Source organism: Uranotaenia lowii, chromosome 3 (assembly GCF_029784155.1).
Source record: "Uranotaenia lowii strain MFRU-FL chromosome 3, ASM2978415v1, whole genome shotgun sequence".
Lineage (NCBI taxonomy): Eukaryota > Metazoa > Arthropoda > Insecta > Diptera > Culicidae > Uranotaenia > Uranotaenia lowii.
Window position 1 is genome coordinate 28,256,886 of NC_073693.1, and position 26,939 is coordinate 28,283,824.

Genomic DNA, 26,939 nt, shown 5'->3' on the forward strand with positions numbered 1-26,939 from the left:
TTGACAATTTTGACAATTTTGACAATTTTGACAATTTTGACAATTTTGACAATTTTGACAATTTTGACAATTTTGACAATTTTGACAATTTTGACAATTTTGACAATTTTGACAATTTTGACAATTTTGACAATTTTGACAATTTTGACAATTTTGACAATTTTGACAATTTTGACAATTTTGACAATTTTGACAATTTTGACAATTTTGACAATTTTGACAATTTTGACAATTTTGACAATTTTGACAATTTTGACAATTTTGACAATTTTGACAATTTTGACAATTTTGACAATTTTGACAATTTTGACAATTTTGACAATTTTGACAATTTTGACAATTTTGACAATTTTGACAATTTTGACAATTTTGACAATTTTGACAATTTTGACAATTTTGACAATTTTGACAATTTTGACAATTTTGACAATTTTGACAATTTTGACAATTTTGACAATTTTGACAATTTTGACAATTTTGACAATTTTGACAATTTTGACAATTTTGACAATTTTGACAATTTTGACAATTTTGACAATTTTGACAATTTTGACAATTTTGACAATTTTGACAATTTTGACAATTTTGACAATTTTGACAATTTTGACAATTTTGACAATTTTGACAATTTTGACAATTTTGACAATTTTGACAATTTTGACAATTTTGACAATTTTGACAATTTTGACAATTTTGACAATTTTGACAATTTTGACAATTTTGACAATTTTGACAATTTTGACAATTTTGACAATTTTGACAATTTTGACAATTTTGACAATTTTGACAATTTTGACAATTTTGACAATTTTGACAATTTTGACAATTTTGACAATTTTGACAATTTTGACAATTTTGACAATTTTGACAATTTTGACAATTTTGACAATTTTGACAATTTTGACAATTTTGACAATTTTGACAATTTTGACAATTTTGACAATTTTGACAATTTTGACAATTTTGACAATTTTGACAATTTTGACAATTTTGACAATTTTGACAATTTTGACAATTTTGACAATTTTGACAATTTTGACAATTTTGACAATTTTGACAATTTTGACAATTTTGACAATTTTGACAATTTTGACAATTTTGACAATTTTGACAATTTTGACAATTTTGACAATTTTGACAATTTTGACAATTTTGACAATTTTGACAGTTTTGACAGTTTTGACAATTTTGACAATTTTGACAATTTTGACAATTTTGACAATTTTGACAATTTTGACAATTTTGACAATTTTGACAATTTTGACAATTTTGACAATTTTGACAATTTTGACAATTTTGACAATTTTGACAATTTTGACAATTTTGACAATTTTGACAATTTTGACAATTTTGACAATTTTGACAATTTTGACAATTTTGACAATTTTGACAATTTTGACAATTTTGACAATTTTGACAATTTTGACAATTTTGACAATTTTGACAATTTTGACAATTTTGACAATTTTGACAATTTTGACAATTTTGACAATTTTGACAATTTTGACAATTTTGAAAATTTTGACATTTTGACAATTTTGACAATTTTGACAATTTTGACAATTTTGACAATTTTGACAATTTTGACAATTTTGACAATTTTGACAATTTTGACAATTTTGACAATTTTGACAATTTTGACAATTTTGACAATTTTGACAAAATTGACAATATTGACAATTTTGACAAAATTGACAATATTGACAATTTTGACAAAATTGACAATATTGACAATTTTGACAATTTTGACAGTTTTGACAATTTTGACAATTTTGACAATTTTGACAATTTTGACAATTTTGACAATTTTGACAATTTTGACAATTTTGACAATTTTGTCAATTTTGACAATTTTGACAATTTTGACAATTTTGACCATTTTGACAATTTTGACAATTTTGACAATTTTGACAATTTTGACAATTTTGAAAATTTCGATTATTTTGACAATTTTGACAATTTTGACAATTTTGACAATTTTGACAATTTTGACAATTTTGACAATTTTGACAATTTTGACAATTTTGACATTTTGACAATTTTGACAATTTTGACAATTTTGACAATTTTGACAATTTTGACAATTTTGACAATTTTGACAATTTTGACAATTTTGACAATTTTGACAATTTTGACAATATTGACAATTTTGACAAAATTGACAATTTTGACAATTTTGACAATTTTGACAATTTTGACAGTTTTGACAGTTTTGACAATTTTGACAATTTTGACAATTTTGGCAATTTTGACAATTTTGACAATTTTGTCAATTTTGACAGTTTTGACAATTTTGACAATTTTGAAAATTTCGATGATTTTGACAATTTTGACAATTTTGACAATTTTGACAATTTTGACAATTTTGACAATTTTGACAATTTTGACAATTTTGACAATTTTGACAATTTTTACAATTTTGGCAATTTTGACAATTTTGAAAATTTTGACATATTTGACAATTTTGAAAATTTTGATGATTTTGACAATTTTGACAATTTTGACAATTTTGACAATTTTGACAATTTTGACAATTTTGACAATTTTGACAATTTTGACAATTTTGACAATTTTGACAATTTTGACAATTTTGACAATTTTGACAATTTTGACAATTTTGACAATTTTGACAAATTTGAAAATTTTGACATATTTGACAATTTTGACATTTTTGACAATTTTGACAATTTTGACAATTTTGACAATTTTGACAATTTTGACAATTTTTACAATTTTGGCAATTTTGACAATTTTGAAAATTTTGACATATTTGACAATTTTGACAATTTTGATGATTTTGACAATTTTGACAATTTTGACAATTTTGACAATTTTGACAATTTTGACAATTTTGACAATTTTGACAATTTTGACAATTTTGACAATTTTGACAATTTTGACAATTTTGACAATTTTGACAATTTTGACAATTTTGACAATTTTGACAATTTTGACAATTTTGACAATTTTGACAATTTTGACAATTTTGACAATTTTGACAATTTTGACAATTTTGACAATTTTGACAATTTTGACAATTTTGACAATTTTGACAATTTTGACAATTTTGACAATTTTGACAATTTTGACAATTTTGACAATTTCGACAATTTTGACAATTTTGACAATTTTGACAATTTTGACAATTTTGAAAATTTTGACATATTTGACAATTTTGACAATTTTGACAATTTTGACAATTTTGACAATTTTGACAATTTTGACAATTTTGACAATTTTGACAATTTTGACAATTTTGACAATTTTGACAATTTTGACAATATTGACAATTTTGACAAAATTGACAATATTGACAATTTTGACAATTTTAACAGTTTTGACAATTTTGACAATTTTGACAATTTTGACAATTTTGGCAATTTTGACAATTTTGTCAATTTTGTCAATTTTGACAATTTTGACAATTTTGACAATTTTGACAATTTTGACAATTTTGACAATTTTGACAATTTTGACAATTTTGACAATTTTGACAATTTTGACAATTTTGACAATTTTGACAATTTTGACAATTTTGACAATTTTGACAATTTTGACAATTTTGACAATTTCGATGATTTTGACAATTTTGACAATTTTGACAATTTTGACAATTTTGACAATTTTGACAATTTTGACAATTTTGACAATTTTGACAATTTTGACAATTTTGACAATTTTGACAATTTTGACAATTTTGACAATTTTGACAATTTTGACAATTTTGACAATTTTGACAATTTTGACAATTTTGACATATTTGACAATTTTGACAATTTTGACAATTTTGACAATTTTGACAATTTTGACAATTTTGACAATTTTGACAATTTTGACAATTTTGACAATTTTGACAATTTTGACAATTTTGACAATTTTGACAATTTTGACAATTTTGACAATTTTGACAATTTTGACAATTTTGACAATTTTGACAATTTTGACAATTTTGACAATTTTGACAATTTTGACAATTTTGACAATTTTGACAATTTTGACAATTTTGACAATTTTGACAATTTTGACAATTTTGACAATTTTGACAATTTTGACAATTTTGACAATTTTGACAATTTTGACATATTTGACAATTTTGACAATTTTGACAATTTTGACAATTTTGACAATTTTGACAATTTTGACAATTTTGACAATTTTGACAATTTTGACAATTTTGACAATTTTGACAATTTTGACAATTTTGACAATTTTGACAATTTTGACAATTTTGACAATTTTGACAATTTTGACAATTTTGACAATTTTGACAATTTTGACAATTTTGACAATTTTGACAATTTTGACAATTTTGACAATTTTGACAATTTTGACAATTTTGACAATTTTGACAATTTTGACAATTTTGACAATTTTGACAATTTTGACAATTTTGACAATTTTGACAATTTTGACAATTTTGACAATTTTGACAATTTTGACAATTTTGACAATTTTGACAATTTTGACAATTTTGACAATTTTGACAATTTTGACAATTTTGACAATTTTGACAATTTTGACAATTTTGACAATTTTGACAATTTTGACAATTTTGACAATTTTGACAATTTTGACAATTTTGACAATTTTGACAATTTTGACAATTTTGACAATTTTGACAATTTTGACCTGTCTACTTCTCAGTGTTACTCAATTTTGAAATTCAATTTAGAAATATCATTGTTTGTTTATGTTTTTATTTCACGAATATTGCAACAGTTGATCTAAATTTGGTTTTATTTTATCTTTTTTACGGCAACCATAGATGGAAACTACTCTACCGTGGATTACTCGCACTCGAATTTGGGACAGTGCCGGGACTTTCGTTCCGGTCAAGACAACGTCTCCGTCATCGATCATCAGCACCTCGGCTTCGTCTTCTTCTGGAGGGGGTGGGTCTTCGTCCGGTGATTCCGGTGTAACTCCCTCGCTCTATCAAGGTGGCACCAGCACGACGGCACTGTATCAGCAAATCATGAACCGAACCGTTGGCACTTACTACGGGTCGGCGAATCAAAGTGGGGGTGGAGGCCGGAACTTGAAGATTAATATCGATAACGTGTGGAACCCAGTGGACCAGTACATTTATGGGCCCACGGTAAATAGTATCTTCAACCAGCCGCAATCTTCGCAGGCCTCGAATGCGGCAGGTGCCGGTTACGGATCAGCGGACAAGGGCCTGATTCTCGGTGGGGACAAGTTCACCAAGTATGGATCTTCCGGTAGTGGGAAGGGTGGAAAAGATGGCACTCGAAAGGGGAAAGACAACGATATTCTCAAGGATTATATCGGGGGTGGTTCCTCGGGAAGGAAAGATAAATCTGGTCGCAGCAATCGGCGCCTGGTGGCCGAGTTCTACGATAATGAATCACCCAAACTGTGTGACCACGTTTCACTGGAGACCAAAGGGAACCGGATGAGGCCGTGTACTCCGCTGGAAAGTTACGTTAGCGCCGGAAGTGATTTGGTAAGTTTAAATTTGACTTGGTTTAAAAACATGAAACTCAAAATTTCTCCTCCACAGAAAATCGAATTCCACACCATGACCGGAACGTCGCTGTTTCCGTTCAACTTTGGCATCAAGTACGAGTTCATCGATACGGAGCTTGGTGGGGAACCCTATCTGGGACAGAAAGGGGATGACACCGAGATTCCGATTCTATGTTCCCGGGTCTTTAAGAAACGCAAGGGCGAATTCCAGTCGCCGAGGAATGTGTTCCTCCATGGACGAGGGGGAGCCAAGAACATTTCCTGCCTGTACCGATTCGAGGCTTCTTTCGGCGAAAGGGTAAGTTCAAGTTCAAGTACAATTTCAAACCGACATATCATTCTGTCAGATAGTCAAATTCTGACGAAAAATCAGGATAAAAAAACTCCAAACTTCGATAAGCAATTCAGATCAAAAATGAAAACTTACACTTCACTCTAGGACTTATGTGAAAATTTAAAAAAAACATGTTGTGAAATTCATCTTCAAATCCAAAAACTGGGCTGTTTTCAATTTAAAAGGTCTAGCAAAAGGTTGCCAGAGTTTTTTTTAGCAAGTATCCGGGCCGGACAAATCTAGGGAATTTTTGTAATTTTTGTAATTTTTGTAATTTTTGTAATTTTCGTAATTTTTGTAATTTTTGTAATTTTTGTAATTTTTGTAATTTTTGTAATTTTTGTAATTTTTGTAATTTTTGTAATTTTTGTAATTTTTGTAATTTTTGTAATTTTTGTAATTTTTGTAATTTTTGTAATTTTTGTAATTTTTGTAATTTTTGTCATTTTTGTAATTTTTGTAATTTTTGTAATTTTTGTAATTTTTGTAATTTTTGTAATTTTTGTAATTTTTGTAATTTTTGTAATTTTTGTAATTTTTGTAATTTTTGTAATTTTTGTAATTTTTGTAATTTTTGTAATTTTTGTAATTTTTGTCATTTTTGTAATTTTTGTAGTTTTTGTCATTTTTGTATTTTTTGTCATTTTTGTAATTTTTGTCATTTTTGTAATTTTTGTAATTTATGAAATTTTTGTAATTTTTGTAATTTAGTCATTTTTGTAATTTTAGTAATTTTTGTAATTTTTGTAATTTTTGATTTTTCTGTAATTTTTGTAATTTTTGTAATTTTTGTAATTTTTGTATTTTTCTTTCTTTTTTGTCATTTTTGTCAATTTTGACTTTTTTGACATATTTTTAAGATAAGATGTTGAAATTTTCAAATGGAATTTAGTTGTAAAATTCGTTTAAAGTTTTTAATTTTTAATCTTCTACTTGAGATTTAAGAAAAATCTCCAAATAACTCCTTTTTAATTTAATGTTTGATAGATTCTCACATTTCTGAAATATAACTAAATGTTAAACAGTCTGGCTTTATTTGTCATTTTTCGAGAACGGATTCAAACTGTAGAAGCACTTTTTTCTTCAAACTTTACTGAATATTTCTATAATTCAGTTAGTTGTCTGGGGTAAAATGCAAAAAAATGCAAATCAAACAAACACTTTGTAAATCCCGTTTCCATGTGCTGGAATATGAATATTTTGCATAACGCGTTAGTTAGCTTTGAAATTTCATTCATCCAAACATTTATTTTTATGATTTCAGCTTGTAGAATTTTTCGTAGTATTATTTAACCCCTAAATGTATGCAGCATCTATAATTTAAGGAAAAATGTTAGTTTTTAGAAAATTTGTTTTTACAGACCAAAAAATTACTGCAATTGGTGTTTTCATGCGTAATGGTCTTTAATGCATCGCAAATATATTAAAAGCTATGTATTTTCATACGTGTTCATACGATTTTTCAGTAAAAACATAGTTTGTTGCAAATTACCCCATTTTCTGAGGAGGGTGAAAATCGCATGTTTTAAGAAAGTTAAAAATAACGAAAGAAACCAATAAATTTTCTAACCACGTCAATTCTTAAAACTTTTGATGCATAAGGAGTAGGATTAACTGTGAAAATAAAGTTTTTTAGAAGCCATTGAAGTTGAAAATTGTTACATGTTGCCCCAGTTGACGGTACATCAAAACTCTCATGAAAAGCTTTTTGCTGCGACCCTCAAACTTGTTTACAATTATTTTGCGTTAAAAATATTGTTTTCCAACATTATTTCCACAGGTTCGAATTGAGTTATACAACGTATCGTTCGGCGAATCGGCATCCTGCGTAACCGAATCGGATGGCCATACCGGTCGAGCACGATGCGCCCCAACGGAACTAGATCCAGAAGCTGGACGCATAGGGGAACTCCGTATCTTTGACGTTCCCCACCGGGATGTGCGCATCCCGATGGGGTGTTTCTGTGATAACACCAGCAGCACCTACAACTCCCCGATGACTTTTATTTCTAATTCGAGAACTCTGGAGCTTACCTTCACCGTAACGCGGCTGAACATCAGCGAAGATTTTGCTGATGTTTACTTCCATGCGGCATACGACTTCATCCGGGTTCCGGAATGTCGAAAGCGGATGAAGCTTCGAGGTTCCGGTGGCGAAGATGAAGTAACCTACCCGATGCGATCGAACGAGGCCAGCTGCGACGGCCTTCCCTGGATTATCGAGGCCACCAAACAGGATAGGAGCCTGTTCGTACGAACCTGGGGCAGTTTCCTGCCGCTGGATCCGACCCAGGAAGAGTTCTCCAAGTGTAACACCCGGAATCGTCTGATGGTTTACAGCGGCAGGCCGCTGAAACTGATGCAGGTGATCTGCCCTTCGCCTCCGTCCAGCCGGTCGGCTGCGCTGCATATCTTCTCCGAAGATTGGCTCAGCAGTCAGCCGTTTTTGAGTGTGGATAGGTTGGTTCAACACCCTTGGGAAATCAATTCATAAAACTTATCTCATTTTTGTTTATTATTATAATCCTCTCAAACAGTCGTCCGGTGAGTATGGTGCTGGAGCCGATCCACAAGGAGGGTGGGAGTATAGCGTTCTCCTGGTTGGAGATCCAGCGGACGAAGGAATCGTTGAAGCAGCAGCTTGAGGTGCACGGTAATCTGACGAACTTCAACGAAACTATGGTTGAGTTCGGCCTTTATCCGATGGGGATTGAGTGTGAGCACCGGTGTCCGGAGCTGGACGCTTGCATCGGCAGTGCACTGTGGTGTGATGGTAAGTTATCTATTTTTTCCCACTTTCTTTTAGTTGTGTCCACTCTTTTAAAGGTATTTGTAGATTGGCAGAACCAAGGGTGAATATTTGTTTTCGAACGATGTAAAATATCAAGATACATGCATTTTTACTAGCGATTTTTTCGTTCAGATCGGCCAGCTTGAGATCTTTTCTTTTCTAAAGCAAGACATCCGTTAACATATTTTCCCGATCATTACAACGACTGAATTGCGTTTTTCTCGGATTTGACAAGGTAGCATCTGTGGTGCCTTCCGATCATTACCCATCTCTAATGAATGGTCCGCGTCTAACGAAGATCATTGAGTTTATTCTGCGAGTTATGTAAAGTGCCTTGCCAAATTCCACCTTATTACTGTCCTTATTTTTCCAGGCTAAAAATAATAAATAAAAGATTCAACGCAGGTTTCAGTGATGGAAAAGAGTTATTCACATTTGATTGTAAATAACTAAATAACTACCCATTACATTAACTAGCTATTTGTCATTTCTCATTTCTCAAATTCCCTAACCGGGGAAGTACTCATTTAGCAATGAGTAATATGGTACTTCTACTCAGAATTTCTGGCAACACTGTTGTATTACCACGAACCTAATTTGAGTAGTCTGAACATTTGTGCTGGTTCATCATCATCATCCTATTGATCTCAGCAATTCCGAAACCTTTTTGAACCATAAGTATCAACAGCAGTATCAATGCAGTGGGTGTAGGACGTGAAAGACTTCTAAGGTTAGAGCGTCAATACCCAAGTAGCATTTGAAGTTTTATAGCAGGCTTCTAGACCAAGTTCAGGTTTCATAAAAGGCTTAAAAAGTCTTACAAAACAGTCGGTGTTATTTGGGTAAACTATAAAAAAATGCAGTCGTCGTTTTAATATAATCTATTACACAACGATAGCTATTTTACACTTTTCCACCACTGAAACCTGCGTTATAGGCTCAGATACGTTTGGAAAAGAAAACAGGATAGTGAGAGGGGTTTGATACTTGCGGTTAGCAAGTGCGCCACCAGAAGACCACCAGCACAGAGACGAGCCAGAGGACCGTCGTAGAGAGCCAGCCAGAAGACCGTCAACGCAGAGACAAGCCATCAAGATGTCCCGGAGGTCGAGCTCGGTGATATTCACGGATCGAGCGGGAAACTTTCGATGCCGTCCCGAGCCATATAACGGTTAGATTGCATGAGCTTACGTCCGACGACTGGGAGGAGTCCCAAGATTTGCAACCGAGCAGCGCACAGGTCGACAGATCCAGCTGGAACAACACCTCGTGAGTTTCCGCAAGAGGCCGAATTCCGGGAGGTTCGTGAACCGAGAGAGTTAATCTCGATGCCGTCACGAGCCACTTTGCGGTTAGCACGCGCGAGCTCATGACCTTCGGCCGGGAGGAGCCCCTGGTTCCGTAACCGGGAAGCATCAGCGCGAAGGTCGGGAGGTCCAACCCGGGACAATTGGGTCGAACATATAGCTGAGAGGGTTACTCTCGTGTTTTGGCTGTGCGTTACTGTTAGCATACAGCAGCTGATCCAAGCACAGACAAACACCAGCACAGAGGCCACGAGGTGCTCCAGGTCAGCCAGAAGATTCCAGATCGGCGGTTGTAAGAAGAGTTACTTTCGGGGTGTGGAGCTACGCTGCGAACAGCCCGCGTAAGCAAGTTGATCCAAGCCTGGAGTATGAATTTTCTGCGGCTTTGGAGAAAGTGTTTTGGGCGACACGCACGGTTAGTTGCCAGCAATTCCAGTTAAAGTCAGAGCAAGATTTGATGAATGCAGCTAAACGTTGCCCTTCAACTTTTCGAAGCACTCGAAGCGTTAAAGCAACAGAACGAAATGCCGTGAAGTTACAAGTCGATAGGCTATTCTCGTGCTTTATAGTTGCGCTGCGGTTAGCATGCGAAAGCTTGTCTTTAACGGTTGGAAGCTGTTTCGGGTGCTTCGGAGGTGGTGGTTTAGGCGACGGTTAGTCATCAGCAAGTTCGATCTCCGACCGAAAAGTGTCCGGAAAAACTGAAAGAGATTGTTGCACATCTTTTCCTGCAGCATGGTCCAACGCAGTGCTTACTTACCCCGTACGACGCGAGAGCCTACGATATCGAGCCAGTAACTAACGAGAAACTTGTGGCTATCGCTAAGAAACTTGCGGTGAATAACGAAATTATTGCGACACCGAAATTGTCATGCCAATTTTCTTATAATGTTTAAAATCAAACCAAAATTTCAGGGTAGTTTTATACATACATTTACTTCAAAAATCAAAAGAAAAATTAGTCGATGGATCCTTCAGTGCAAAATTCAACGTATTTTCGCTCGATGTCCTCGATGTCTTTACAGTGTGATCCGGTACCAGTTTTTCAGTTTTTTTTCCATTTTCTTAACATGTTCTTCTCGTCTTTGAATGTCTTCTTGCTTTTCCGAAGTTCTCGCTATATTATTACCCAGAACTGCTCCTCCGGGCACAGTTCCGGACGGTTTGACAGGTTCAGTCCTTTGCACAGAAAAAAATAATGACAATTACGTGTCATTGAAAATGATACCCTGTAAAATAAAACATCCTGTAATCAAAAGAACGTGTAATTTTAAGCTGATTTGTTTAAAATCAAATGAAAAGTCATTTATAATTAAAGCAAATGTCCTGTAACAAAAAGGAGCATGACATTTGCCATAGTTTTACAGGTCACAGTCCATTATTTTTAAGTGAGCAGATTATTTGCAGGTTAGTTTCAAATTACAGGTCTGTGAAATTTATCAGATTTTTAATGAAAACAAAAAAATCCTCTGTGTTTGCAACTATTTGTTCCGTTAAGTGGAAGTGCTTTGGAGATAAACCGGAATGACATCCGGTGGATAAGCTACGCGTATGCGTAGCGATAATACGTTACACAGCCGTCATCTTGACAAAAAAAACAGCTTCTAGCAAAAATAGTCTTGCTCCGTAAGCGCAAGCCATCAAAAACGACAACATCAACAATAAGTGGTCAACTAAATTCGACAAAATACTCCTGTGCGCTCCCTTTTCCTCGTTTTCTGGGCTGGATGAACTTAGCGTAAGTAAAATATTCTCTGCGAGCCAAGTCCTAACAAGTTCATACGCCATCCTTATCCATAAATAATCAGATATTATTCCTATTATTGTTTAGCATTCGTGACGTGTACAAATAGCTAAGCGGAAGTATCATGTATTACCCGGGACTAAACGAACTAAACGCGATGTCCGACAAAAGCCGAACAAAACTAATTTCGCTGGCTTCGTCCGTGGACCGCAGGAGATTGCTCTCGGGCATAGGAGCATGCGGCGTGACGTTATCCGGCCCTCGATTGTCGACTCCCAGAAGCACTGGAACCGCATCAGTTGGGATTCCCTCTCTAAGTTAACCGGGAGAAATTCCAATGGTCCATTTATATTAAGGCGTAAGGTAGTGAAGAAGTGCTTTTAAAATTGACCGTGAGTAAGTTTCTTCTAGCCTCAATTTTGTTCTATTATTAATTGAATTTAAAAATGTTAATCAATTTTAGCTTTACCCAGTACGATCGAGGATTTGGTACTGGCGGAGAATATGGACACAGTTGAACTGGACCTGAAAGTATTGCTGCTCTTCATTTCCGGGTGTTGAGAAGTGATTGCGATACCTCCAAACTCGTCCATGATTCCGCTATCTGTATTTTCTTCTCAGCACACCACCGAAAGTATGGGTTCAGTTCCATTTATATCGCATAACCATCATATGCATCATATGCAAACTCATTCTTAGTTGAACTAGCAACTTAGGCAAACGAACTGGAATCCAGTTTGCGAAAATCGTTTGATTGTTTCATTGAAAAAATACTAAAGTGAAGGAGCAGGAGAAATTTTCACTTAAGTTCAACTACAGCAAACTAGAGAGATTATGTAACAGGTGAATCCAGAATGATGCAGCTAGAGATGCCGGTCTTGATTAAACGAGCTCTTCTGTGATGCCGAATTATAACTACTAACACCATCATCATCATTTCAACCATCAATCATCAGCTTCACGAGATGGGCCATACTGGTAAGTTTTTTTTCTATAAATTTCTTAATTTCCTATAACAATCTAGTTCTCATCTAATTGACAGTGGATCAGCATCGACCTGAATAGTGAAATCAGATAATTTTATTTCACACTCCAATAACTTTGCTGGAGGTCACCAAGAAGCTCTCGCGGAAGCAGCTGGGTCAACCTCATCTGTAATACCCGATATGACGAGCACAACATAGCACACGTTGAGTTATCAACCACCTATATATTTTGATGCAAATTGCAAGCAATTGAAGATTTTCCCTTGCAATCGCCCGTCAATCCACCCCAGGCCAACATTCTCCACGATAGCAAAAGAAACACATTAGTCGCAACTATAGTATCCGCTATTCAGGAAACCACAGAAGTCAGCAAAGCGAAAGTGACAATTATTCCGAAAACAGCAGTTAGATCAATTGGTTTAAAGGTAACTTTTTTTTTAATTAACATACATAACAGGTTCTTAACTTTTAAACTTTTTTCTCCAGCTCAAAATAAACCTGATGAAAGATGAATCGGAAAAGTGGTTTACGGTTGGCCTTTGGTTTTTCTCATACGTTTTCTACGCTCGGTTTGATGCATAGAATTATTTGCACGTTGGAAAAAGACTGACCACCTACAACCTACCTGGTTAAATTCAAGCGGATTTTAGTTGTCCACCTGTATGGAGATGGGTTCTATTCAAGGTTGGATCCCACCCAAGCGTAATCCTGTAGTATGTAAGAGGAAAATCCACAGAGTGCGATTAAATAATAATAAATAATAATTAGCACAAAAAGATTGTTTTTATTTAGAAAAAAAAAATCACCATTGAATGAGAAAAAAATAAACAAAACAAATTCCAATAGGAATCTCTTTCCAAATTATTAGTCCTGTAATTTTAAAGAAGCCTGTAAAAAATTTAGTCACTTTAAAAACACACAACACGTAATTTTATTCCGTCCTGTAAAATTGCGGTAAATGTCCTGCTCCTTTTTGTTACAGGATATTTGCTGTAATTTTACAGAAAATAATTTTTTCTGTGTGGATCAAATGGGCAGAATTGGCCTCATACCACTCCAGGACAATTTTAGAATAGTGACATGATGCTCAATCTGGCCAAAATAACGGAGCATCGTCGTACGGTTGCAAGAACGGCAAGAGGCGCTTCTCAAGGCATTCAGATTTGTAGATCTCGCCATTTTAAACTGTGCCCTTTGTCACGAAAAGCTCACTCCTCAGTCCGCAAGAGCAGATGGTCTGCCAAACGAGATATTTGGAGGCGAACTTCGACATTTTCTTCTTCTTAAATTTGTCGTCCACATCGAACTTGCTCTTGCCGGTGAAAAATTCCAACCTCGGAATTTTCTTTAAATTGGAGTTTATCTACGTTTCGTCGTCCATCACACAGCAGCCTTATTTTGTCAGCATCTCCTCGTAAAGCTTCCGTGCCCGAGTTTTAGCCGTCGATTGTTGCCGCTCATCGCGATTTGGGAAGTTCTCTACCTTGTATGTATGTAGTCCAGCTCTCTTCTTTGCATTCTGGACGTAGCTCTGCGACATGCCGATCTTTTTAGCCAAATCACGGCTTGAGACGTTGGGATCTGGATTGAGTAGGCGTTGACTCGCGCGGACGTCAAAAATTTTCGTTCCGTGAAAAAGTCGTTCTTACTGAGGAAGAATCAAGTTTGAATAATAATTGTGATATTTTTACTAAAAAAAAAAGTTTGAATAAGGAAGTTCCAGTTGAAAATAACCGCAAATGGATGTATTTTTTCTGGCAGCAAATTTTCGAAAAGCGAAAATGTGGCAAATTAGGATTTCAAGTGAAATGGATCGGCCATCCTCAGGGAATTCGTACAAGCGTCATTTAGCTGTGTTTCCGGATACCGTTTTCCGAGTTAATTGGTCATCTTTGCTGTTTCCCAGAAGCTGACGGAGGACCTGAGTTTTGATAGTAATCGAGCAAATATAAATCGTTTCTATCGGGATGGAGGACATCGTTGAAGGCAGTACAAACCAATAATAGGGCTGCCTATAAGGGAGAGAAAGGGCCCTTTGGGTTTAAGGAACCAATCACGGAGTTCGACCGTTATGCCATTCATTGGCCGGATAGGGCCGCAGTTAATAGCAAGCAAAATCTCAAGCTAAGTATTTATCTTTAATAAGTTTTCAAAATTTACTCTATCTCTCTTATACTTTCCTTCTAATTTTTTTTTTAATCGTTGGTTTCCAGTTATTTAAGCGCTACAAAAAAGACCGAAATTTGAACCTTTTATACTTTGGTTTCAACAAATTCTGCATTTGTAGCTTTAATCGATAAATTCAATTCAACCACACAGAAGTTGAATCTAACATATTGCACCATAAGCCACTGATGCATTTTTTATTGATTGATGATGCATTAATATTATTTTTCAATTTCAAAATAACATACAATATGATAAACTCAAACACACTATTAATTTTTTGGTGTAAATTTAGGTCAAATTGGATGCACAAAACTGAAGCATCCATTTTGACATAAATTTAAATCGTTAACATAATAGATCGAAGCCAAAACCGCTAAAAGATATGAATTAAAACTGATTAAAATGTAAATTTATGTCAATTAAGACGCACATATCTGTAGCATCGCATTTGTCACACATAAAATTAGATTTTCAGTGATATAATTTTGTGTCATATTTTATGCACAAAAAAGAAAGCATTGTTTGTGATGTAAAATTCGGTCGTCTTTGTGAATGAGGCTGCGATAAAAAATAAATGATATAAATTATGTCATGTGATTTTATTAGTCATACGATGCTCTTAATATTCCTAAAACATAATTTTGAAGTTTCGAAAGACAATTTGTAAGCATTTAATACACACTTATTTTGCGCTCACAATATCGTTTCTATGATAAATACATGTTTTTTTTGTGATTTTATGAACTGAATCCGAATCTTGTATCTAAATGTATAAGAGATTTTAAATTAACAAAGTTGTGTTTATTCAAACTACTACTCTCGAGTTTACTATCCTTATTTTAAATATCAGGAGACAATTTTTGCGGCACTATGCATTAAAATTTTCACTCGAAATAAGAAGCAATAAGAAACAAGAATTTGTAGAGTCCCTTCATAGTTCATTTTTGTCACCATTAAACTTAACATACTCAAGCCTTTCAATGAACTGAAAGCTTTCAATAGGAACTAATAGGAGTTAGAAAAAAAATTTTAAGGTTCATCGTTACACTAGTCAAAAGTGTCTCCCAATCAATTCCTTCAACCCCTCTCCCAACCAAAATTATTTTGCTAGGATGCAGAGGTAACCTCGGTCCTAAAGCACAAAATAGATCTTTCATCCTTTTCTCTTTCTTCCAATCTATCTATTGACTACTAGGACGTGGCCGGCGCCGTTATTGACGTTAAAAGAGAGAGCATCAGTTTTGTGCAGTGTGAATGAGCTGCTAATCCCAAGCCCCATTCATTTGACCTCTGATCAAAATTGATGGCCTCGGTCAATCACGGAGTAGCAACCATTGGCAATGTGGAACTTGTTCTACTGAGCCACGCCAGCGATCGTGGACCTCGAAGTGATTGTTATCATATGTTTTTGGGACCAACAATGCATACATTTTCTACAACCATGCACTTCGAGTTTTACGGTTTAAGGTGGATGTGAGTAGTTAATCAAGCTAAGCTAGCTAAGCTAAATCACAGCTTGAGACGTTGGGATCTGCTTTAATCATCCGCTTCACCTTTCCCTCCGTCTTTTTGTTCTCCGGTCCCGGTTTTCTTCCAGCACCTTTGCCGTAATTCAACGTCAACTGCTCCTGGAACCACTATCAACACTCTGGAGACGGTTGAATGGTGAATGTTCAATATTTTTCCCAACTTCCGGTGCGACAGCTCAGAAAATTCCAGGTGATTGGAAAGAATTTGTTTTCTCGACTTGCGTTGGTTCACCTCCATTTTCGTTGAATTGAAAAACACGACTTTGAGCAGCATATAAACAATACACATCATTGAGAAAGTGTGCAAAATTTGGTTGATTTTTAACCAATGGTAAAAAAGTTATGCCCTGTTGGATGTGTCGCAATAATTTCATGTTCGCCCTTTAAGACCCCTGGTCCGGACGGAATCCCAAATGCAGTGCTGAAGGTAGCGGTACAGACCATTCCGGATACTTTCAGAGTGGTGCAACAAAAGTGTCTCGACGAGGGATCTTTTCCCAATTCGTGGAAAACGACGAAATTGGTGCTACTACTGAAACCTTGGAAATTCCTAGGGCATCCATCATATTCAATATTCAAAAGAATTATTATCTACACAGAATGCGAAAGTGAACTGATGGACAGACAGTTCGGTTTTCGGAAAGGGAGATCTACGGTGGATGCCATCCGAATGGTTACAGAGTAAGCGGAGCGCGCATATAAAAAGAAGCGTACAGGTGTTCGTTACTATGCTATTGTGACGATCGACGTTAAGAATGCATTCAACAATGCCAGCCGGGAAGCTTTTGTCAAAGCGCTTCACAGGATGCGTGTTCCTAACACCCTCTGCAGGATAATAGGAAGCTTCTTCGGAAATCGAGTCCAGACGTACGAAACCGAAAGTGGGTTACGATCTACTGTCAGTCGGATTTTTTGATGATATTATGCTCATGATCGGCGAAACAATCGATGAGGTAGAAGACCGGTGCCCGTAGAAAGGGTTGGCATCTGAATGGAAGGACCATAAAACCGAAGTTCTGCTCGTGACCATCAAAAGAGTTGTGCCGCATATGGAGATTACTGTTGGAGGACACACGATATCTTTGAAAAAACAACCGAAATACTTTGGAGTGGTGCGGATGTCAAATACTGTAGTGAAAGTGCATCAAAAGTCATCGATTAATTGGCCTGGATTATGCCGAACTGCCATGGTCCGAAGAGAAGCAAGAGATGTCTCCTTGCGAGCGTAGCACTGTCGAAACTACGATACGGAGGAGCAGCATTGAGCTCAGCCCTATATCGGCTGATAGCCATGCGAGTTTCCTGTACATATAGGACCATATCAGCAGGTGCAGCATGTGTCATCGCGAGGATGATTCCCATTGGCATAACTCTGGCCGAGGATATGGAGTGTTACGAAGCAAGAGCTGTTAGATGAATAAGTAAAGTTCAACCAATCAGCGTCAATGCTCAAGTGGCAGGAGCAATGGGATGCATCGAACAACGCAAGATGAAAGAATAGACTAATCCCTCGACTTTCAGACTGGGTAAATCGGAAGTATGGAGAGGTCAACTTCTACCTGACGCAGTTCCTTTCGGGTCATGGGTGCTTTAAGCAATACCTTCGTTGGTTAAAGCTGATATGCTCGCCTTACTACCCGGAATTCGTAGATACGAAGGAATCGGCTGAAAATGCTATCTTTTTTTCTGCCTCAGGTTCATTTAAAGGCGTCAACAACTTTAAAATTTGAACGCTAAAATCTGGATCTGGATCTTTTAAATTTTTCGGTTTTAGTGGGACGAACCCACTCACGGTAGCAAACACCCGGCTGTTATGGTTTGATGTCAAATGCCCAACACACTTGTAAACTAATCTTGTAAACTTAGCTTAGCTTAGCTTAGCTTGATTGACTACTCACATCCACCTTAAATCATTGAACCTGAAATGCAACATGAAAAATCTGGCGAACGTGGGGTGCCCGAGAAATTGGAAAACGGTTGCTATGAACCGAGTGAATTTTAGGAATTATGTTCGTCAAGTTATGTCGTAAGACGGAATACTATGTAAATAAAAAAAAATAAGCAACATGAAAAATATTCTAAATCAACAGTTCCTTTTAAACTTCGTCAAGCATTAAATTTATTTTTTTTGATCGATAATGAAACAAACGCATTTCAAATTCAATGATCGCAAGCGTGGCTCAGTAGAACGAATTCCACATCACCAATGGTTGCTACTCCGTGATTGACCGAGGCCATCAATTTTGTCCAGAGGTCAAATGAATGGTATCTGGGATTGACAGCACATCCACAATGAACAAAACTTATGCTCTCTCTTTACACATCAATAACGGCGCCGGCCACGTCCTAGTAGTCAATGGATAGAAGGAAAATAGAGAAAAAGAATTGAAAGAATAATAATTCACGCTTTAAGACCGAGGTTACCTCTGCATCCTAGCAAAACAATTTTGTGTGTGGATTGGGTAAAAGGATATGATCAGGAAACACTTTTGACTAGTGTTATGCAATTTATGTTAAAATCCTATTCTCCTAAGCTCCTGTGATTTCGTATTGAAACTCTTCAATTCAGATGATTTTTTAATAACTACATAAATAACAATTAATAAGATCATAAGAGTTACTATTACAAGTTTTCGCATTATGAACTCCCTGCCTAGAATCAAATGTAGTTTAAACTAAAACTCAAAACAATTTTTGATAAATTTAAGTGGATCACCAAATTCCAGAAGATTTGAGTTTCGAAATTATAATGGTTTGATCTTATCCTTTACGATACTTAAAATAACTTTTTATTTTATTTTTCGTGAACATACTGGTAGCAAATATATTATAACTAACATTGAGTACTCTCAGCATGCTTCATATACTTCAGCAGCCTTTGTTTCCTATTGAAATTTCTGAAGATTTTTCTAAAACTCACATTCAGAGAATACATTTTCAATCAATCAAAATGTAAGCTAGTTATAAATATCGTTCTGAAAGGCATCATCTAATTTCTTTTACTAGAGTTACAAACTTTTGTTGTTTTTGGTTTTTTTTTCTCTATTTGACAAAAAAAACAAATTCTAATCCTATTTTTAAATCTGATGATTATCATGATCACATGATGAAAGGAATAAGTTAATGAAAACCAAAATTTTGAAACTATTATCACAAGTTTCTAACTTATTTGATTTATTTTTATGAAAAAGAAATCTTGTCTTTTTTTCAGCATTTTTTAAAAATATCTGCGTTGCAAATCTATTTTTTGCTATGTTCGATTATATTGTCATTTTCAACTGTCAATTACAATGTTGAAAATTTAAATTAAGTAGGATAAAAACTATTTTTAAACATATTTTTCCAAAAAGCTAGGAAATTCGCTGTTATTTTGAAACTGTTTTAAGTCTTCCTGGAAAACTAAAGCAGATACATTGTCTGAATCTATAAACAACTATATATTTAAAATTATATTTTTTATTTATTTATTATTACTTTTATTTATTCTTGAAAAACCGGTTTTCAAATGTTAGTAATCTAGTAACATTACATAGATAATGTCCTGAAATGTAATTCTGACAGCTTTAAATAGAAAAATATTGATGAAAATTCTCTGTTCTCATGAATCGAAAAAAAAATTTCACGGTAAAAATTTAAGATTATACATAAAAAATAAGAATAAATTTACAATAAGACGATAAAAAACAAGCACGTTCACATCCAGATTTTAAGACAATAATTTGCATAATTCAAGAAGTTTTTTAGGTAACGCCTAGATTCAACGGGAAAAAATCCCTTGTTGAAATATTACTGCAATATTTCCTACTCTAATAAATCTCTCTTATAAATAATAATAATAATAATAATAATAACAATAGGAAACACTTCTAGCGTAACATTTCATAAGGGCGAAACTAACAGTTAGCTCGAAACGAGAAAAACGCGTTTGAAATTTTGGAACACTAATCAAAACCTATTTAAAAAATCGACCACTTTTCGTTCAACAAAACCAAAAATGTGCATTATATTCACTTATTATTCGTTGGTCATCAAAATTTTTAACTTTTTTCACTAAATTTCAGAGATTTTCGAGTTTCGCCTTTTTTTGTTTTCGATTTCAGTTACGCCTGCAAGTTCGCCCAATTGATCGGCCGTTTTTGTTTTGGTTTTGAAGTTTCGCCCATTGGTCCTACACGCAAAAACTAATTAGGCCGTTTTGTCACACGTGGTCAACTCAGTTACGCCTATTAGCCCTACACGAAAAGAAAAATAAACCCCATTTTGAATAGGCTTAACTTAACGTTCCAACAAAAATGCATCAACAGGAAGTTTCACCCAATTGAATTTTATTCATTTTTTGAAAGTTTTAAGTGATTTTAAGATGAAACCGCGTAAATTAGGTAAAATGCAACCGCGTACATCCGGAATGACGGTTGACTCGATTTGTTTACATTTGGCAGTTTCGCCCTTTTGAAATGTTACGCTAGACTTATCTTAAAATCTGCAATTGTCTTGAAGGTCTACGTTTTTCCGAAGTGAATTACTCGCTAGATGTCACTACAATGCGTTAACTATTTTAGACAACGTAATGTATTGTAACGATTAAAAGCTTTCATTTGAAAAGTTTTTGCAGCGCTATCTACCTTTAATTTTCTATTGAGGTGCGCTTTTTGTTAAATGTCCGATACAAATGCTACGTCATTATAAAACCAAATTTCGTTTAAAAGAATATCTATAAATCTTTTACTTTCAACTACATTATTTTCATACAGAATAACACTTCATTCTCTCATCTAGCGCACTTTACTGATAATATTTATAACTCTGCTAGCCTAAAATCTAATACTTAAAGACAGTACGAAATATGCGTTCTGCTTGAGTTAGGGCTACCAGTTCTACCAATGTAATAAAAATTTATTCGATTTGATAAAACTCAAAATATGTTTAGTGATATCATTATCAAAATAGGGAGTTTACTATGGTTTATCAATCAAATGTATTTAATACCTTGCGCTTCAAATTACAAAACTAAAAGAAAATTAAGAAACGGAATAATTTTCTAAATACACAAAGTTTTCCCTGTATCAAGTACAATAACTGAAAGTTATAACTAAAACTTGTTGTGAAATTCACTAGTGATGATATTTCTTATCGTGAATGTGTAGATAGGCTCGAAAATATGCACTATTTAAAAACTCTGTCGTTTGATTTGCAGTATTTAACTTCCGAGGTTATTTTTTTCACGCGATCCTACGAAATATCATAGATAACTATTACACGTGCTATACACTTGAACGTGCAGTAGTTAGAAAAGTTCTTTAATTTAGTGTACTAAAACAAATACACATTCTACTATAGATAGTCCTTTTAAGAAAATAACGTGAATTTTTAAGAACGACAAACCGATCAAACAAAGTGTGATGAAATAGAGATCTTTTAAAACAATAAATTTGATATTTATATTATGTTCAATAGAAAAAACTAAATCTATTAGATAACGTATATCTATGATAACAAATGAATTAGCCGTTAAATTTATTTGATTATTAAACCATTCTATAAGATTACGATTTCATACCATATTGATTAAGCAATTGTGCATTCCATTCATTCATGATGTAAATTTTAATTTAAAAGCAGCTGAAAATCGGGACTGTAAGTAGTATTAAAATAAAAAAAAATTAATAAATGCGAGACGGATGGCAACCCTACTTTACCTGTATCAATTCATCGATTATCGATTACTCTATGCGATGAGAATGGAACCCGACCGACTCACACGGAAAATAAAAAAAAGGTAAAATTTACCTTTTTGCGAGGTGTTTTTTTTTCCACCCCTCTTTCGAGGTAAATTTTACCATTTTTTCATTCACCTAGCAAAAAGGTAAATTCTACCTTTTTTAAATTCAGCTAGCAAAAAGGTAAATTTTACCTTTTTCGCATCCACCTAGCAAAATAGTAAACAATACCGTTTTCCCATTCACTGATTTAAAAGGTAAATGCCAGTTCGTTTGATGGGTTTCCTCAATAAAAAAATAAAACAAAATTCATTCAAAATTTGATATTTATTTTAAATAAATTGGGACTTTCACCTGATATTAGAATGTATCACCGTTTTTAAAAAAATGTTGAGGCAAGTCCTTTCTTTGCCAAGCTCGTGACAATTCGGCTTCCGTGTTCTCCCGAGCCACCATGGCCGCTGAATCCTTCTGCATTGCGTTAACACATTCATGTCCTTCTTCGCTCTGTGGGCCGGTCTGAAACAAAAGCAAAGTTTTTAACGAGAACCATCACAACTAATTGATATCTAAGAAAACACTTACCATTCTGTTCCGATTTTCACATTTGGGTACGAAGCAAAACTTCCCTCCTGAACGACAAAACAGCTTAACCTCAATAAACGGATTCGGCAAATAGTTACTTTTTTCGAGATGAATTGTACCGTTTTGTTTAGCTCAATCCAGGTCAACTCCACCTTACTACGAGGTAAGTTTTACCTTATTTGGATTTACCTTTTTTTCTAGGTGAATTATACTTTTTTATCCAGCTCAATTCAGGTGAAGTTCACCTCGCTACGAGGTAAGATTTACCTTTTTTGGATTCACCTTTTTTCTCGGTGAATTATACCTTTTTTCCAACCTCGATTCAGGTAAACTTTACCTCACTGTGAGGTGAGTTTCACCTCGAAGAGGTAGAAGTTACCTTTTTGGCTTTCACGAGCGTTCACCTTGGCTATCTCGGTAAATTTTACCTTTTTATTATTTTCCGTGCACTGATGTGAAAATTAAGTTGATCGACTTCGACATTAAAGTTGTAGTACAAATTTCTAAAGCTGTCAGACGGAAAAAGCTCACTGGGAATTGGAAATGTGTCTTGATATTCAATTCAATGTTTTGTAATTGTAATTGTAATTGTTTCTTTATTCAGTGACGATAACCTTTTTGTAAAATTACATTGTATCAGGTCAAGGAGATTTCAGTGGGAAAGCATACACGACTTCATGAATGTTACACTAACACACTTAAGAAATAGAAATAATACTCATCTTGCTGATCCTTTGTGACTCGACGATGAAACATATTGGTGGGGTAAAACATCGCATCAAATTTAGCGGAGACACAGTTGTGAAAGCTTTCACAAATCGCACAATAAGCACCACCTGGTTTTCACATACAGTAAGCTTCTTCTGAAATTTTTTCTCCACGTAATCGATCCAACATTAATCACAACACAAATCACATTTTTCCCGTTTTTTACTTAAATAACATGATCCATTGAAAAAATTGACGGCACTCGCGACCACTACTATTTCATGCGTCGAATACGTTAAAAAAATATATTTAAAAGCCATCACAACACACAATATCGATTCAAATTTTAATCGCTTGAAAAATTCGCGGCGTACTCTAACCAGTGTTCCCAATCTCTCTCACTTGTAAACTAACCTTGTAAACTTATAAACAAACCTAAGGTCCCTATCTGGCGATAGTGATGTTATCTTTGACTTGGAGGGCAGGAGCCACATTGAACGCAACTGCTGGTGCGCTTGCTTCAGCTCACAGCCGCCCTGCGCCTGGAGCGCTGATTGGGTGGCCCTACTGAATCCTACGTCTCGATAATCGACCGCCTTTTGTTTGGGATGCCGATTTAGTGGCACACCGGGTGCCTCTGTCTCGATTGTCAGCTGACCTATTCCTGGGACGCCGTTGGATGACACCACAGTTACCTTTGCTTCACTTTTCGATCACCCTACGCCTAGAGCGCCGATTGCATGGCACTATTGGTGCCTCCGCCTTCGATAGTCGACCATCCTACGCCTGTGGCGCCTCCTGGGGACTACCATGGGGCTGCTCCTTTGCTTCCGGCGGTTCGGTTCCAGGAGTTTTTTTTTGTTTCGATTATAGTCGTTTTACTATCTTTATGGCATTCGACTTTGGTGGTTCCAGGAGTGATGAAGGAATGAAACTCCGAAAAGGGACCCTGAAGAAACACAAGCGAATGATTGCCGAAACATGATTCCACATTGCACTTACGCGCGTGTGCGGCCTTCTCGAGAGTTCCTTTTGATGAACCTCTTCTCCCTCTGCGGCACTGGGCTCGTTTGCCGTGGAGTGTCTTGCCGAGCGGCTTGCGTGGACCACGCTTTTCAGGTTCCTGTTGGGTTAGAAACTGCCTTTAAAGAATTAATGCTTCCCACTATGGGTTAAACGTGCCTGCTACCTTGGACAATGTTGGTGGATCTCCAACCTCAATTCAGGAACCGGTAAAACCCGCTTTTTTGCGGCACATGTCGCCAATTTCAGGGCACGATTCTTTTTCCGCGACCGTTCACGCCAACACAGAAAATAAAATGGCATTTCTTCTTGGCGTGAACGCCTTGACAGCCTCAATACACGCTCCGTTTGATTTCCTCAGTATTGGGTGTTTTAAACTCGAAGTTGCACGCTTGGCGCATTTAAACCTTTGTTGGTTTCAATTTTAATCAGTATGAAAGTGGGTTTTATGTGTTACTATTGCCCAGGGCTATTAGATTAGGGTGGTGTAAAATGTCAAAGAGCCCACTCAGCCATGCTGTGACATTGTTTACAAAACAAGAACGGATCAAAGTGCATCAAGCGCACAGGTATCACGGTAGCTGTGTGTGGCACGCACGAAGAAAAGGGAGGCGTATCGCGAAAAATAATCATAAAAAAGAGTCGACGACAAAAGATGATGTGTCAAATCAGTGTAGACCTGCTGGCAAGAAAATGGACAATGGTGACCCGATAATGGCGCATCCAGACTACGAGCAGCATCACTATCATCACGGTTGTCTGCTAATCCTTGTGCGCGGAATCGGTCCACTGAAGCCGCGATCTCTGCAGCGTGTTTTCGAACGAATTCAGCGACTGAACAACGTCAAAATTCCTGGTAAAGAAATTGCCCTGTTGTAAATTTTGCTTGATTAAAATTGACATCATTCATTGTAATTTCAGATTCTTCAGGAATAACTCGAGATATTTGGGTCCGATATATTAGAGACCATCCAGTGGAAAATAATGATTGGGGTGATTTCCAGCCGCATCGGAGACTGCTGGGTTTGATAACAGTTGGCAAATTCGACAACCAAACCGAGCTGAATGTAACAATCTACGGCAGAAAAAAACCGATATGGTGATCAATCTGAATTCTGAAACGGCATCGATTCCGAACAAAACCTCCGCTTCTTCTATCAGATAACATTTTCATCTGGATCAGGTGGCAGCACGGCCAGTGGAAGTTCTTCGCTCACCGATTCTGGAACGCTGGTTAACAAATCAACTACTACCCAGAAGTTCCCTCCGAACATTCTTCAGCCGGAGGAAATTCCAGCCCGTTATCGAGAAGCGATTATTAATTACAGCAAGTATCGTAGCGCAGGTATTATCGAAACAGAAGCTGCTCTGAAAGCAGCCAGAATCTGTATTGAACAGGGAAAAAACTTGGACGTAGCAATGTTCCTTCAAAACGTACTTTACATTAACCTCAACATGATCGAACAACAGCGGGTTCGGCGGTTTGAAGTACTCACAGATCTGTACCAGAAAATAGGCTACAACAGAAAAGCCGCATTCTGCCAACGACTTGCTGCCTGGCGACACGTTGCCGTTAGTAACACCAACCCTGACTGGGGCCAAAGTTATCGACTCATGCTGGAAAGTTTCCCAGGGCACAAGCTCGTTCTTGAACCACAACAGGTACTTGAGAGCAACATCGGCTGGCCGGTTTTACAGATCGATCTTCTCCAACAGCTGATGGGAACGGCCAGGCGGCTGGGACAATCGGCGTTAGCTACACGGCACATGACATTCCTGCTGCAAACGATGTGGCAACATTTGAACGCACACGATCAAAAAGAAATGGCACTACAGCTCCAAAATCTCAGCTCGCAGTGCGAGGGTGCACCGGTCGAGTCCGGATGGTTTTCGAAATGTTCACGCAAATGTCGCTCCAGGATGGCAAACTTCGATGTGTGATATTAGCAGATTTCGTAGAACCTCGGCCACATCCTCCAAGGTACGGCCTGGTGTTGCTGACAAGGCTAGCACACGAAACTGCTTATTGGTAGCCGATATTGCTTTAATGACCTCGGTGTAAACGTATCGACCTTTAGCTTTGTGGGCCTCATCGATCACTACCAGTTTGATACTATCGGTGGGGAAGTTTTGTTCCGGAGAATTGATATCCGCTAAGACGACCTGGAAAAAACAAATTACGTAAAATTATCAGATATGTTAAAATTTAAAGGAAAAAAATCGTCATCACCTGTGGTGTAACATAGAACACCCGTTTAGTTTGCCACAGCTCGGAGCGGTTCTTCCTCAGCTGTTTCCCCGTCATTTCGGCGGTATCTTCCTTGGCAATACCCATGATCTTGTAGCATGCTTCGATCTGCTGATTTACCAGCGGTCTAGTCGGTGCCATGAAGATAACCTTCCCGGTTGGATACCACCGGTATAGATTGTACATCACAACCGCTGCGATAAAGGTTTTTCCCAACCCTTTACCCTTTTGTTCTGCTAGTTCGATCCGTCCAGCCGCAACCGACCATCAGGGCCATATACTTACCTCGATATTAATATTTGTCGTCG

At 36.0% G+C, this 26,939-nt stretch overlaps 1 protein-coding gene across 2 annotated transcripts in view; it reads left to right on the top strand.

Annotated features, from left to right (window-relative positions):
- Positions 1-26,939, top strand: part of LOC129751377 (uncharacterized) — a 508,402-nt gene that overhangs the window by 475,654 nt on the left and 5,809 nt on the right. For both annotated transcript variants that reach the window (XM_055746844.1, XM_055746845.1), the window contains 4 exons: positions 4,766-5,467; positions 5,525-5,788; positions 7,605-8,284; positions 8,362-8,597. In XM_055746844.1, coding sequence (XP_055602819.1) covers positions 4,766-5,467; positions 5,525-5,788; positions 7,605-8,284; positions 8,362-8,597 — 1,882 coding nt within the window. The remainder of the gene's footprint in view (positions 1-4,765; positions 5,468-5,524; positions 5,789-7,604; positions 8,285-8,361; positions 8,598-26,939) is intronic.